The sequence below is a fragment of the Delphinapterus leucas genome, chromosome 6 (assembly GCF_059928025.1).
Source record: "Delphinapterus leucas isolate spDelLeu-1000000601 "Yukka" chromosome 6, BTC_Dleu_Yukka2, whole genome shotgun sequence".
In the NCBI taxonomy this organism is placed as follows: Eukaryota; Metazoa; Chordata; class Mammalia; order Artiodactyla; family Monodontidae; genus Delphinapterus; species Delphinapterus leucas.
In genome coordinates this window covers 56,765,759-56,781,329 of record NC_143134.1, presented here as the reverse complement: position 1 = coordinate 56,781,329, position 15,571 = coordinate 56,765,759, and the positions used below count along the sequence as shown (strand labels likewise).

General features: G+C 37.0%; 2 protein-coding genes across 13 annotated transcripts in view; one reads left to right on the top strand and one right to left on the bottom strand.

Annotated features, from left to right (window-relative positions):
- The window catches only part of DENND4C (DENN domain containing 4C), a 128,606-nt gene extending 116,464 nt beyond the window's left edge, over positions 1-12,142 (top strand). For all 9 annotated transcript variants that reach the window (XM_022573794.3, XM_089913186.1, XM_089913184.1 and 6 more), the window contains 4 exons: positions 1,054-1,171; positions 7,241-7,391; positions 8,888-8,952; positions 9,400-12,142. In XM_022573794.3, the coding sequence (XP_022429502.2) occupies positions 1,054-1,171; positions 7,241-7,391; positions 8,888-8,952; positions 9,400-9,536 (471 nt within the window). In that variant the 3' untranslated portion in view covers positions 9,537-12,142. The remainder of the gene's footprint in view (positions 1-1,053; positions 1,172-7,240; positions 7,392-8,887; positions 8,953-9,399) is intronic.
- The window catches only part of RPS6 (ribosomal protein S6), a 66,221-nt gene that overhangs the window by 48,426 nt on the left and 2,224 nt on the right, over positions 1-15,571 (bottom strand). For 2 of the 4 annotated variants that reach the window (XM_022573799.3, XM_089913192.1), the window contains exons 5-6: positions 13,430-13,587; positions 775-13,328 (exon numbers count right to left, since the gene is read on the bottom strand). In XM_022573799.3, coding sequence (XP_022429507.1) covers positions 13,233-13,328; positions 13,430-13,587 — 254 coding nt within the window. In that variant the 3' untranslated portion in view covers positions 775-13,232. The remainder of the gene's footprint in view (positions 1-774; positions 13,329-13,429; positions 13,588-15,571) is intronic. The other 2 variants (XM_089913193.1, XM_022573800.2) reach the window with 2 other exon arrangements.

Sequence of the window (15,571 nt, the reverse complement as noted above, 5' to 3'; positions counted from 1 at the left end):
GCTTAACTTCAGGTAGCAGGAAGTATACAACAATAGTGGCTTAAGTCATAGGTTATTTCTCTCTCACTTAAAATTTTAGATAGGTGGTCCAGGGATGGTATAGTGTTAGAGACTTGAGAGCCTTCTATCTTTTTGCTCAGCAGTGTGACCTCCATTTCCAAGTTTTATACCTGGTCTAGGATAGCTGACTCTACTTACAAGCTGTCACATCCACATTCCAGCCAGCAGTTAGAAGAAAAATGGATGGAGAAGAGTATGTCTTCTTTCTCTAGGGACAGTTTCTAGAGTTGCACATAATCTTTTCATATGTATCTGTTTGTCCTAAACTTAGTTACATGGTCATTTCTAGTTGCAAGGGTAGCTAGAAAAGGTAGTTTTTATTCTGAAATATAATATTCCCAGCAGAAATTCTCACAACTTTATTTTAAAGGACTCATATTAGCCACATTTTTCAGATGATACAACTAAAAATTATGGAAGTTATTTTTGCTAGGTCACATACCTCGTAAGTGGAGGGGGGCCAAGACCACAGTCTGGCTCTCTGACTCTGAAACTCCTGCTTTGCTTGAGCTGGCATCCCTGACTCCCCGGGAGACAGTGAGCTCCTAGAACTCCTTCATTTTATGATACTGAATATTGAGAGATACCCCCAACCCCAAACATACATCAGGGGCACAACAAACTTTTAGAGTAGTATAAATTCTATTTTGACTCATTTATTTTAAGTAGTAGTCAGTACAACAAGATAGTAGAAACCATTGCACTTTCTCTTACCTTAAAATTTGTTTTGATGGAGGTTAATCTTCCTTGTGGCTGCTGTGCCAGTTACCAAGTTGTCATTCAGTCCTTGAAAGTCAGAATGAGAAACATGCACCTCAGAAAATAATAAGAACATTTGTAATCAGATATAAATAAAATGTTTAAAATCTTCTTGGAATTTTAGGTCCAGAATTTTGAAAGAACTCATCTGTTTTATACAATCAAGCTTTGCTAGGGCCACTGGTAATTATTATTATGCTTGGGGTACTAATACTTTCTACTGATCTTTTTTAGCTTCCCCTGTCATCTCTGTCCCAGGATAGCAAACTCGTGTATATTCAGCTGTTATGGGATAATATCAACCTTCATCAGGAACCAGGAGAACCTCTGTATGTCTCATGGAGGAATTTTAGTAAGTAAAATAGAATTAAAGACATAAAACACTCAAACTGGAAACAACCCAAATATCCATCCACAGGTGAATGCATAAGCAAATTATGGTACAGTCCATCCACACAGTAGAATACTGTAGCAATAAAGAAAAATGGACTACTGGGGGGAAAAAATAGAATTAAGGAGATGACAGAAATAATTTTGCTTTATTTTTAAATCTTTCATTCATTTTTAGTATCTCCTCAAGATTTTTTCCATTTTAGTTCAAATTTTTTTGCTGTTGTACTGACCCATTTATCAGGGGTTTTTTTGTGATTCTTGTAGTTCATCTGTCAAATACTAATTTGGTTAGGTACTTGGAGAGTAAATTCTCTATAGTGGATGTGTTGGTATAGATCATAATTTCAATTATATGGGTACTAATCTCAAAGATTCTGGCTTTATTTTTTTTTATAAATTTTATTTAATTTATTTATTTTTGGCTGCACTGAGTCTTCACCGCTGCACACGGGCTTCTCCCTAGTTACGGCAAGCGGCGGCAACTCCTCACCGTGGCACACGGGCCTCTATGACGGCCTCCCCCGTTGCGGAGCACGGGCTCCAGGCACGCAGGCCTTAGCAGCTGTGGCTCGCAGGCTCCAGAGCGCAGGCTCAGTAGTTGTGGTGCGTGGGCCCAGTCACTCCGCGGCCTGTGGGATCCTCCCAAACCAGGGCTCGACCCTGTGTCCCCTGTGTTGGCAGGCAGACTCCCAACCACTGTGCCACCAGGGAATCCCCTGGCCTTACTTTTAGTTTTTGTATTTAGAACGTATTTTTATAAGGGGTTTAAAGGGTTATCCAGTATTCAGAAGCCTTATGAGTCTGTAAGAAACCACAGACAACCCAGTAGGTAAGTGAGTAAATGGTATCAATAGGCAGTTCATGTAAGAAACATTAAAATGCTCTGTTCTAGAGGTATACAGTGTACAAAGCTGTTGGTACAGTGATGCATACTGTAAGATTATTTATAATAATGAAAAACTTACGCAAATACCTAACAAGAGAATTGTGATAAATCCACACTATGAGATGTTGGCAACCAAGAAAAAGAATGAGTCATTTGTATATAGGTTCCCGAAAGGATGGATTTTCGTTATATATTAAGTGAAAAAAAAGGCAAGTTGCAGAACAGTATGTGATTTTTTCTCTTTTTTGTAGAAAAATGAAACCAAAAATATTTGTGTTTTTAATGTATGAATAGAAAAAGGTCTAAAACCGTGTATGTCCCAAGCTGTTAACAGTACCTTCTCAGAAGAAGAAGGGAAAAGTTCACTCTGGTTTTTTTTTTTTTTTGGCTGCATTGGCTACTCTTCGTTGTGGTGCACGGGCTTCTCATTGCAGTGGCTTCTCTTGTTGCAGAGCATGGGCTCTACGCGTGTGGGCTTCAGTAGTTGCAGCATGCAGGCTCAGTAGTTGTGGCTCATGGGCTCTGGAGCGCAGGCTCAGTAGTTGTGGCGCACGGGCTTAGTTGCTCCGCAGCATATAGGATCTTCCTGGACCAGGGCTCAAACCCGTGTCCCCTGCATTGGCAGGCGGATTCGTAACCACTGCGCCACCAGGGAAGCCCCCACTCTTTATTTTGTATTTTTACTACAATCTTTCACTACTTAGCAGTTTTTTTACTTAAGCTAGAATAAAAGAATCTGACATTTTCCCTTGAAATATGCCAATCACAAAATTATGGCTAAATATATTATAAGCTATTTTTGTCTTTTTGTTGTTGTTTTCCCAGTTCTGATATTTGAATGCTTTTTAAGCAGAAGCAGAGTAGCTTTGAAATTTATGCTGGAAAATAATAGAATTATAACTGCCATTTCTTTAGTTGTTTTCCTGCATATCTTGAAATAGATAAGTGTTTTTAAATGTCCTATAATTTGTGGTGAGAATAAAATTTAGAACTCTCAAGAATAGCCTTGTTTCTTTACTTGATTGGCTACTTTAAACAAAGAATTGGTATATAAATAACATTAAAAGATACAATAGAATTGAGTGGTGACTTTTGGAAAAGCAGTATAGGGAGCTATGAAGTCCCATTTCCCAGCGAAACAACCATAATTGGTGAAAGTTATTTAAAAAAATGTCTACAGCTGTCGAGCAAATGAAGAAATATTTATTCAAGAAAATATATTGGTCTTCCCTGGTGGCACAGTGGTTGAGAATCCGCCTGCCAATGCAGGGGACATGGGTTCGATCCCTGGTCCGGGAAGATCCCACATGCTGCAGAGCAACTAAGCCCATTCGCCACAACTACGGAGCCTACACTCTAGAGCCCGCGTGCCACAAATACTGAAGCCCACACGCCTAGAGCCCATGCTCTACAACAAGAGAAGCCACCGCAATGAGAAGCCCGTGCACCACAAGAAAGAGTAGCCCCCGCTCGCTGCAACTAGAGAAAGCCCACATGCAGCAACGAAGACCCGACTCAGCCAAAAATAAATAAGTAATTTTTTAAAAAAGAAAATATATTAAATTTCAGTAAAAACGGTGAGTTTCTGTGGCATTTGAGCTACAACTTGCTGCTCCCCACCAGCCCCCAGTTAAGGGCTACAGCATCTCCCTGGGAAAGACAGGTTGCCAGCAGTTCTCATCTTCCCAGCCCTATTCAGTTCCAGGAGACAGGGAGGCTCACTTCCTCCACTCAGCCCCCATGCACTGCCAGCTTCAGCAACCCTCGAATACTGGGTCTCTGATTGTTCTCACAGCGTCTTGCTCATAAGGGAGAGGTTTTATGCCAGGAGAGGCAAGCTAAAACATGAGAGGCAACTGCATCCCTCCAGTACCCCATTCACAAAGCAGGGGAATCATTCCAAGAGAAGGGCCACTGTTCCCAGCCCCAGCTCCAGAGCAGTGGCTGAGAGACAGGCCATAAGAAGAGAGAGCTCTGAAATTCTCCCCAAAGGAAATGACTTTATTTGGGACAGACTGTGGAGAAGTTCAAGCCTGAAAGCACTCTTGGAAAGAGTGGAGATTTGGGTGAGAAGGCCAGCATTACCCTGATACAAAAACCAAAGACATCATAAGAAAACAAAACTAAAAATCTGTATCACTTATGAATATAGACATAAGGATCCTCAACAAATACTAGCCAACCAAATCCAGCAATTTAGAAAAGCGATTGTACACCATGACCGAGTGCTGTTTACGCCAGGCATGCCATGTTGGTTTGAAAATCAATTAATATATATATCAATAAAATAAAGGACAAAATCCATATGATCGTCTGAATAAGCACAGCTAAAAGCACTGGACAAAATCTATTGCCCTTTGTTAAAAACACTCAACAAGGGACTTCCCTGGTGGTCCAGTGGTTAAGAATCCGCCTTCCAATGCAGGGGACACGGGTTCGATCCTTGGTTGGGGAACTAAGATCCCACATGCTGCGGAGCAACTAGGTCTGCGCGCCACAACTACTGAGCTGGTGCGCTCTACAGCCCACGTGCCACTAGAGAGTCCATGCACTGCAGCAGTGGAGCCCGCGCTCTACAACGAAAGATCCCGCATGCCGCAGGGAAGATCCTGAGTGCTGCAACTAAGACCCAAAGCAACCAAAAAAAAAAAAAAAAAAGCCAAGCTAGGAATAGAAAGGAACCTCCTCAACCTAATTATGAGCCTCTGAAAACCCACAGTTGATATCATTTAATGGTAAAAGACTGAATACTTTCCCCCAAGTACAGGAACAAGACAAAGATGTCTGTTTTCATTATTTCTTTTCAACATTGTACTGGAGGTTCTTGCTAGAACAATTAGACAGGAAAATAAAAGGCATCCAAGATGGAAAGGAAAAAGTAAAACTATCTCTACTTGCAGATTATGTCATCTTACATATAGAAAATCCTAAATTAGAAAATCCTAAGGAATACACACACACACACACACACACACACACAAAACATATGGAACTTATTAAATAAGCTCAGCAGAGTTGCAGGATATAAGATCAATACATAGAAATGAACTGTATTTCTATATACTTTCAATGAATAATCCAAAAATTAAAATAATTCCATTTATAATAGCATTAAAAAGAATAAAATTCTTAGGAATAAATTTGATAAAATAAGTACAAAACTTATTATACTCTGAAAACTAAAATTGTTGAAAGAAAGTAAAGACCACCTAAGTAAATGGAAAGAAATCCCATGTTCATGGGCCAGTAAAGTTAATATTGTTAAGATGGCAGTACTCCCAAATCGATCTATAGATTCAGTACAATCTATATCAAAATTCCAGGTGGCTTTTTTATAGAAATTGACAAGCTTATCCTAAAATTCATATGGATTTTCAAGGCAACTAGAATAGCCAAAACAGTCTTGGAAAAGAAGAACAAAGTTGTAGGACTCATACTTCTGAATTTGAAAACTTACTACAAAGCTACAGTAATCAAGAAAGTAGAAAACTGGCATAGGATAGACATATAGGTCAATGGAATAAAGTTGAGTTTCCAGAAATAAACCCTCACATGTACAGTTAAATGCCTTTCAACAAGAGTGCCAAGGACCATTCAGTGGGTAAAGAATAGTCTTCAACAAGTAGTGCTGGACAACTGGAACAACATGCAGAAAAAATAAAGTTGGATCTCTTCCTGGTTCACTGCTAATTGGAATAAAAATAGTGCAGCTGCTTTGGTGTAAATAGTTTCACCGTTCCTCAGAATGGTGAACAGTTACCATATGACACAGCAGTTGCACTCTTAGGTATACACCCAAGAGAAATGAAGACATATTCCACATAAAAACTTGTACACTGTGCTTAGCAGCATTTTTCTTAATATCCAAATAATAAAAACAACCTAAATGTTCATTTTAACTGATGAATGGATAAAGTATGGTATATCCGTACAATGGAATATTATTTGGCAATAAAAAGTAGTGAATACTGATACATACTATAAAATGAATGAATTTTAAAATATTATAGAAGCAGCAGCCACAAAAAAGAACGGAAAGTATGATTCCATTTATATCAATCAGAATAGGCAAAACTGTAAAGACAAAATTAGATTAGTGGTCGCCTAGGGCTGAGGGGTTGGGAAGATAGAGTGACTGCTAATAGGTGGATTTCTTTTGGAGGAGATAAAAATGTTCTAAAATTGGTGATGGTTGCCCAACTCTGAATTAAGGAGCAATGGTGAAGTTGCATATTATATTTGAGTTATGCTCTAAAATCACAACATAACATGAAAATCAAATCTATTTAGCATGTAGAAAAACTAGGATCAAAACCCATAGCAGCCAGTATTTCCTCTTGTATTGTAACAGAGAACTTTGCTATTTCTATGGTTTGAACACAAGTGAAATATTCCTAGTTGCCTTTATTAAGGGGCTGGATTGTATGAAAATTACAGTAACTTGCTTTATGACAGACACTTAAAATGAGGCTGACTGGGGAACTTTTGGATACATAGTTCCATCTCAACTAATGTGGGTGTAATAAAATTGTATGGCTGCTGGGATTTCCTACAGTATTAAAGTTTTCCCTTTTTCTGGGCCAAGCTCACGTTGTTGATTTTTAATGGTACTGTGATTCAAGTATACCACTGAAGCACTTTTGTAATATATGAAATCTGTATAAATATTTGTTCTTAATAATTCTAGAATTACCCTTGTATCAATTAGGATTATACGCTACTGTATTTAATAGAAAACAACAGAATCTTAAACAGGTAAAGATTATTCTCTCACATGAAGAATTTATGAATTAGATACTCCAGGACTGGTAGGCAACTCCTCTGTCATCGGGGACCCAGGCTCCTTATGCTTTGTCTGCTTTTCCATCAGGAAAGATTCATGGTCATAGGATGGCTGCTGGCATACAAGTTATCACATTGCAGCCTCAAGCAGGAAGCCCTAAGTTCAGGAAAAGGGCAAAGGGACAGGCCTCTCCTATCTGAAGAAAGCAAGAAAAATATTTTTTAGCTGGTCACATTACTACATAATTTTACTTGTGATGGGGAGGTGGTGTTGAATAAAAAATGATACAAATCTGAAAAAAAACTTCTTTAATAATTAGAGTGACTAAATGTATTCTTTTACTGTGTTCTTATTATTAGATTCTGAAAAGAAATTGTCTCTCCTGTCAGAGGAACAACAAACAACAAGCGCTTTAGTAGAAACCATCAGGCAGAGTATTCAACATAATGATGTTCTTAAACCCATCAACCTGCTTTCACAACAAATGAAGGGAGACATGAAAAGACAAAGGTAATAATCCAGTATTTGGTACTTGATACCATTCGAAATAATTTCATGGTATTTTAAAAATGATTTTTAAAGCTATCTCTAGTTGTAAAAGAAACACATACTCATTGTAGAACATCTGATTGTCTTAAAAAGTGCTACCCAAATGCATTTATACTTGATCACAAACATAATAAAATTATCTGGGAAATAGATTAAATTTTAGGAGGTAATTCATTTATGTCTAAAACGTACTGAGTCTTTGTGAAAACATTACTACTATTCACTGGAAACCTATAAATGTGTTAACATTGATGTTATACATATGTACTGCTCGTTCAGGTCCTGTCACGCATCTTATCTTGTGAGATGTAAAAAAAAAAAAAAAAATATGGGTTTAGGACTAGAAACAATTTAGGAAGATGATGGAAGCAATGAATAACAAACGGTATGGAGCTGTCCTGATCCTCTTACTATTTATTGTCTGCTAACACGCTTGGATCAGTACTCATCCCAGTCTCAGCATAAATGAATTTTGTGGTGGAAGCTTCAGAAAGAGAGACATAATACCTTCTATCAAACATAAACAGTGTTTCCAGGTGCTCTTCAAGTTTCTAGTCATGGCATCTTTGAAGATAGTCTCAGAAATGATAGGACAAGAATTCATAATGAAAATGGATAGATCCTTCTATAATCTCAACAGTTGAGGTAGAGATTATCTCCTTCACAGCCTAAAGAGCAGCCACTTTCAAGTATCTGTAGGACAGGGAAGGAATATTAGAAATGACATACTGTGGCTTCTGAAGCTTCTAAAGAAAGCTGCATGGAGCATCATCAGAATCAGCATTACTCTCTAATTTTTTTTTCTGTAAATACTCAAATCAGTTCATAAGTTTCCCCTTTTTTTAACAAATGAGTCACGAATCTCATTTTTAGGGTTTCATTTGTAACATTTTTATGTTCGCAAATCAAATAAAGGTGGTTTATCCTTTACTGTTGGGTTAAGTAGTAGAGACCACACCATCTTTCATACTGTTTGTGTCCAAGGGTTTTAGACCCCTGACTTACTTAGAAATTCATCTCTTACTTTGTCATGTGGCAAAAGTCTGCTTTTGTAAATCTGAATTAGAAAGTAGAATTAAAAGTTACCTATTATATTGCTAAATAATTACAATAAAGTTAAAATAAGCCATTTTTAGTTATTTCGAATGTGAAGCTTTATGCCCATTAACTTTTAACTTTTTAATTTGAAACATAAATTTGCAGGAAATTGCAAAGATAGTACAAAGAGTTCCATTGACCCTTTACCCAGCTTCTCCCAAAGGTGACATAAGTGTAGTGTAATGTCAAAACCAGAACACTGACATGGATGGATACATTACTGTTAACTACAGAACCTAATCTTTTTTTTTCAGGTATAGTTGATTTACAGTGTTGTGTTCTATCACCATTTTAAAAAACCTTCATAGGGTATTTTTATGCTCTTTGACCATTAATTTTTAAAAATATTTGTTTTATAGGAGTTTATACAGAGAAATCCTCTTCTTATCATTAGTATCTCTTGGAAGAGAGAATATTGATATTGGTAAGTTCGTCAACTGGGGATTCCTTAAAGGGGGTTTAAGTCTTATTTCTTAAACTTTTAAAATTCTAATTGGTATGGGCAGATACTCCATTTGCCTTTAAAAAGATTTTTGCCTTTAAATATGCAGTTTAAATATGTATATAAAAATGATTTGGGGCTTCCCTGGTGGCACAATGGTTGAGAGTCCACCTGCCGATGCAGGGGACACGGGTTCGTGCCCCGGTCCGGGAAGATCCCACTTGCCGCAGAGCGGCTGGGCCCATGAGCCATGGCCGCTGCGCCTGCGCGTCCAGAGCCTGTGCTCCACAACGGGAGAGGCCACAACAGTGAGAGGCCCGCATACCGCAAAAAAAAAAAAAAAATAGACTCCCATTTTTAAATGCATAGCTTTTATTATATTATTTATTAGTAAGAAATACCAACTGTATTTTTGAAAATATCTTTCAGAGGCTTTTGACAATGAGTATGGACTTGCATACAATAGTTTATCTACACAGATTCTTGAAAAGTTGCAGAAAATTGATGCTCCACCAAGTATCAGTGTGGAGTGGTGCAGGAAGTGTTTTGGAGCACCTCTCATTTAAATAAGATTCACTAGATTTTGGACACAGAACTGGGGGAATAGATTCAATGTGGAGACATTCAAGGTTTGCTTCAAATTACGAATTGGTGAAAACTGAAATCAAGTTATTCTTGGGACAATAGATAATGAAATGTAATTCATACTGAATCATCTCAGAAGGTAAAAATGCCACTAAAATGCCCTAGGGTTTACTGATGTTGAAGATTTACAATTTCTGAACTGTTTTTATCTGCTGAAAATTGGTTTTGCATTTCTCAGTATTTGTAGCAGTTCGATGAGAAACCATATTCATTCTTGGCGTTTTGTCTATATCTGAAGCTATTGAGTTTGGGGAATGGCAAATTAATGTAAACTTGCCTAACCCCAAAACAAACGAAATCTCAATTATAAGAGCAACTATTTGTGTATTGTGTATATATGTGTGGCTGTGTATCTACTCAGCCATATTATATTTATTAAAATTCTTAGATTGCATGTTGCAATAAAGTTTTCTGAAAGGGGGTGTCCAACTATTAAATAAATGACTACTACTAAATTCGTATGTAGTCATTAATCTCAAAATTACCTGAAAGTCTGATAACTGCCTTGCCTGACTTTAAAATTAATATATATTTTTACCCTTCATGTTATGTATTAGCTCCCTTAATGGATTGTATCTTGAATATCCAGTTACTTCCTTTCATCCTCTTCCCAGTATCATGTTAATTTGCAACAGCTTTAAAATTGGAATAAATGAGCCAGATAGTTTAAATGAAATTAATCAGCTTCATAATTTACAAAATTAAAATTCTTGTGTGTCTTTGGGCCTGAAATTGTTCAGGCACATAAATTGTTGCTATTGGTCACTTTTAAAAACCTGTGGGATAACTTGCACTGCACACAGAATTTTATTCTTGTATAAAATTTAGATTTGTACACTTACTATTTGTGCATTTGTAAATACTGTTTTTTAGGCTGAATCAATTGTCTTAAAACGTTAAAGCTTATTAAACTTGTTGCCAGTAGGTTTAAGAAAATCATGACCTCACATGCCTCACTGACATTTATCATGCCTTTCGTTAACACATCCCTTAGGGACAGTAAATTTGCCTTACCTCTCTGCATGCATGGTTTGAAAAGCCAATGATTGTGTGTGCTCGCTTTTACAGTAATTATGCAGATGACTAAATCGGTTGGTAATTATTTGCAAATGGTACAGTTAACAGCACACATCTCCTTCCTAACTGCTATAATCTTTTAAAAATTGTTACTATACCAATCTTCCAACATTTCAGGGTTAATAAGATCTATGCAGAATCCTAGTTTCGATTTGTGAAAGTGGTAAGTGAAAGAACTTGTCAGAAACTGTGTACAATTCTCATTGCCTTAAAAATGGATCTTTTGCACTGTCTCAGAGAATATATTTTTGCAACTTAAGACTTGGTACTAGTTTTAATACTTAACACTTATTGCCCCAACAGAAAGTTTGGAATTACTTTGCATATAAAAAAATCAAGGTTGAATAAAATGAAAACTTCTCAAGTTTGCTGTGCTTGTCTTACATTTTTAAGGCTCCTGAAGTGTGTACAGCAATTCAAGCTTTTGTGATCTTCAGAATTCCAGTATTGTCTGTTTTCCCATTTCTCTGTAGTTCTCAATAACTTGAATTACCAAAGCACTTCCTACTAAAACGACCCTGTGATAAAGATCTCCTTACACATTTAATATTCTGCTATATTGTATCAAAATATAACATTTCTAATAGCTTTTTAATATTAATCTAAATAACTTAGCCATTATATATTGGAAAGCTTAGCCTGTGGCTGTCATTCCGAAATTGAGACTGATTTGTATTAAAATTGCTTAAAGGCCTTTTCTTGCACCTACCACAGAAAGGGCAGTAAAAACTTGTAGCAAAAAGACCAAAAAAAAAGATTTCAAATCATTATCTATAGATTTTAGAAATATCTAGAATGACTGTATGAGACTTAAATCCTGATTAACTTCTGAAAGCGATCTTTCAAATTATGGCAGATTGTTTAGCATAACCTTACACTGCTTTTAGATTTGGTATTAACTGCATTTCATAGATTGATTATAGCAACCTGCAGTTCATGATTTAACAATCATAAACAAGTCTGACATACCTTTGGGATATTCAATTGTTGCCCTTTTCATTTTTGGTATACACTAGTAATATAGGATTCAGTGTCTTTGCAATGTTAAACTCTTAAATCTGCCAGATTTCATAAACTAGTATAGTCTAGGCCCACCTTACCTATCTGTCCACTTCAGTGACTACTCCTCAAAATAAGAAAGCAGGATGGTTCTCATGTTTTATGCATTAGAATCAACCAGCTACTAGCTAGAATTCTGGGCTTACACCAGACCTGCCTTTTGGCATGTTACCTTCTAGGATTCAGCTGTAGTGTCAGTCCTTCTGGCACTGGGTATCTTTTTTTAAATGCTGTAAATTCAACTTATAACTTTGTCAATTGCCAATTAAGACTTTAAGACTTTTGTAACTTTTTAATATTTCATTAAGAGCTATGGGTGCTGTTCAGCAGAGTAACAACATTGTAAATCAACTGTACTCCAATTTAAAAAAAAAAAAAAAGCTATGGGGAGCTCCTCTATGAATCTTGCTTCAGGGCTGGCATTATTGGCCTAACCTGGGAACTTATTAATGACTGTGGGGCCCCAAACTACCGAATCCTAATCCACTTTTTAGCCAGATCCCCAGGTGATTCTTACACACACTTAACTGAAGCACTTCTTCAGTCTCTACATGTTACAGCCGCTTGAAAATTTTACTCACCTGTGGTTAATATATACTCTGGCAAAGGAGCACCTTTTAAAGCCTAATGTGCCTTCTTTTAAGACCCTTCTAGTCTATAATGGTTTGAATGAAGGTTCTAACTGCAAGTACTATAGAAACCAGACATAGTACATTAGAAAAAGCATACTTTTGGGACTTCCCTGGCAGTCCAGTGGTTAGGACTCCACACTCTCACTGCCAAGGGCCTGGGTTCAATCCTTGGTCAGGGAACTAAGATCCCACACCCCACAACCTGCATGTTGCAGCCAAAAGAAAAGTATACTTTCTCTGTGCATCCTTCACTGATGCAAGAGTGTTTCTAAAAAGAGGTACCGTCAACTCCTTCGCAGTGAAATATAATAAAAACAAGTAGAGTTGAAGTTTTCTGTTAATGCATTAAATTTGCACTGGTTTTAAAAACTTTGTCAACTATTTTAAAATGGTATCCATTAACTATGCTTTTAACAAGTTATCCTTTTTACATATGACAAACGTCCATCTTCACAAGGGCACTTTTCATGTATCGTGTATAGATCTTTAAGAAAAACTGTATTCCTCAAAATAAAGTGTATCAAAGATTAATAGTCCTAGTCATTTATTTCCCCTGTATTGTTCAATGCCTTGCTAAAAAGCCAATGAACATGCTAAGAGTCCTTTCCTGAGCCACCCACCAAAGGAACTCTGTCCTGGCCATCTCTTCCACTATCACAGTTCAGTCTCAGTGTCTGAATCTGAAGGATTATCACTTTCAGGTATCTCTTGCAGACTTTATCTACCACTAGATTATACAGTACCTCCTCTTCTGTAAGTTTCTCGACCTTCGTTTATTTTATCATCAATTAAAAGTCAATAAAGGAGATGTGATGTCTGATCTTATTTATTTGTTACTCTAAGAACATCTCATTTTTGACTGGACTCAGACTTAGAAGTAGAAGCTCTCAGAGAGGACAGCCTCCGTCTCTTGGCAATCTGTTCCTGGCGTTTTTCTTTGGCCTCCTAAACAAAACAAAACAAAAAAAGCAGTTAATGCTTATCTGGATTAAAAATGCAAATCCAAAGCCAGGCCTATCCCCCCAACACACACACTGAGGACTTACCTTCATTCTCTTGGCCAAAAGTTTAGCATATTCTGCAGCCTCTTCCTTATTTTTCTTAGTACGCTGTTTCTTCAGAGCAATTCGCCGACGTTTGTGTTGCAGAACACGTGGAGTAACAAGACGCTGAATCTTGGGTGCTTTGGTCCTAGGTTTCTTACCTAAAAATTTAGATAATGACTCAATCACCTCAATAATACCCTTGTTCAATAGGACCCACATTTACATTTTTAAAGCATTAGAAACAGAGTCAAATTCAGTAGTTCCTATGAAAACTTATTTGTATGAGACAGTTTACTAGGGACCAGTGTTTTCCTATGCCAATAGCTTGGATGTCAAGTTCAAGATCATACGTAAATTCAGCATAGTAATAGGTTACTTTGCTCAACAGTTGGAAGTCATACCCCATACTTTTTTCTGTTCACTTTGATTTCCCTTCCACAATTACATTGTCTTGGGAGGATATATCTCTGTACCGTTAAGACACATGAGCATTATTTTAAAACAGTATTAACCGCATATTTACCTTGTCATGAAAACTAAGTAAAGCATTAACTGCATCCCACCATACTCTTGGAGTGAAACTTAATATTAGAATGAATGAATGAACGAACGAATGAATGAATTTATTTATTTGTTTGTTTGGTGGTGCTGCCCGGCTTGCAGGATCTTAGTTCCCCAACCAGGACTGAACCTGGGCCACCACAGTGAAAGCAGAGTCTTAACCACTGGGCCACCAGGAAATTCCTGAGAATATCTTCATTTAGCCTGTGTGATTTATAATCCAAAATCCTCTGGATTATAAATCTGCTTCAGAACAGGAGTCTTTTCAGATGCAGTGATTTTAGTTTGTGGACACCTACTGGGAGCAATAAACACTTCAGATAAATATTCTAAGACTAAATGCTCAGTTGTCCAGCTTCTGCTAAAATAAAAAACCCTTTGGAATTATAAAGAAAAAAAGAACCATCTTAAATGTCTGTTAAGTGGCACTTAGTACACTAATGATATTTCCAGGGGTGCAACTGCAGGGAACTACCATATATTTGCCAGTTACTTCACTGAAAGTCATACCCAGCACACAGTAGGTGCCCAAATATTTCGTATGAGTGACCAATGAGCACTTACCATATACCAGGTATTAGCTTATTTAAGCCCCCAGTCCTGAAAACCAAAACCCAAGCAAAATTTTTCAGATGTCAAGAAAACCCAACCCCAAATTAACATGCTATTTATTCCACTTATTATAAATATTCATTCAATTTACTACAGAAATATTACTGAGCATTGCTGCTGCAGACCTCACTACTGATGGGTTATCTTGCCTAATAAACAATATACCTTCTTAAAATATAAAACACCAAGGTTCCTGAAAAAACTAAAAATTGAGTTCCCATATGATCCAGCACTCCCACTCTTGGGCATATATCCAGACAAAACTATAAGTCATAAAGATACATGCCACCCCTATGTTCATAGCAGCACTATTCACAATAGCCAAGACAGGGAAACAACCTCAATGTCCACCGACAGATGAAGGGATAAAGAAGATGTGGTAGGTATATACAATGCAATACTACTCAGCTACAATGAAGACATAATGCCATTTGCAGCAACGTGGATGGACCTAGAGATTATCATACTAAATGAAGTTACAGTAAGACAAATACCATATGATATCACTTACATGTGAAATCTAAAATATGACACAAATAACTTTACAAAACAGACTCACAGAGAACAGACTTGTTGCCAAGGGGGAGGGATGGATTTGGGAGTTTGGAATTCAGATGTAAATTATTATACAAAGAATGAATAGACAAGATCCTACTGCATAGCACAGGGAATTATATTCAATATCCTGGGATAAACCATAATAGAAAAGAATATGAAAAGGAATGTACATACATATAACTAAATCACTTTGCTGTACTGCAAAATTAACACAACATAGTAAATCAACTACACCTAAATAAATTTATATACATATGAAAACCCCCAAACACTTGTTCCCTGGTACTTTGAATAAAGTTTCTTTCCAACCTCTAATTCTCACAACTCTACTGCTATCCACATTCCAGTTGAAGTAAACCAAGGCCAGAAGTTAAAGCAACTTAAGTGGATGAAAGCATGTATTTCTTTGAT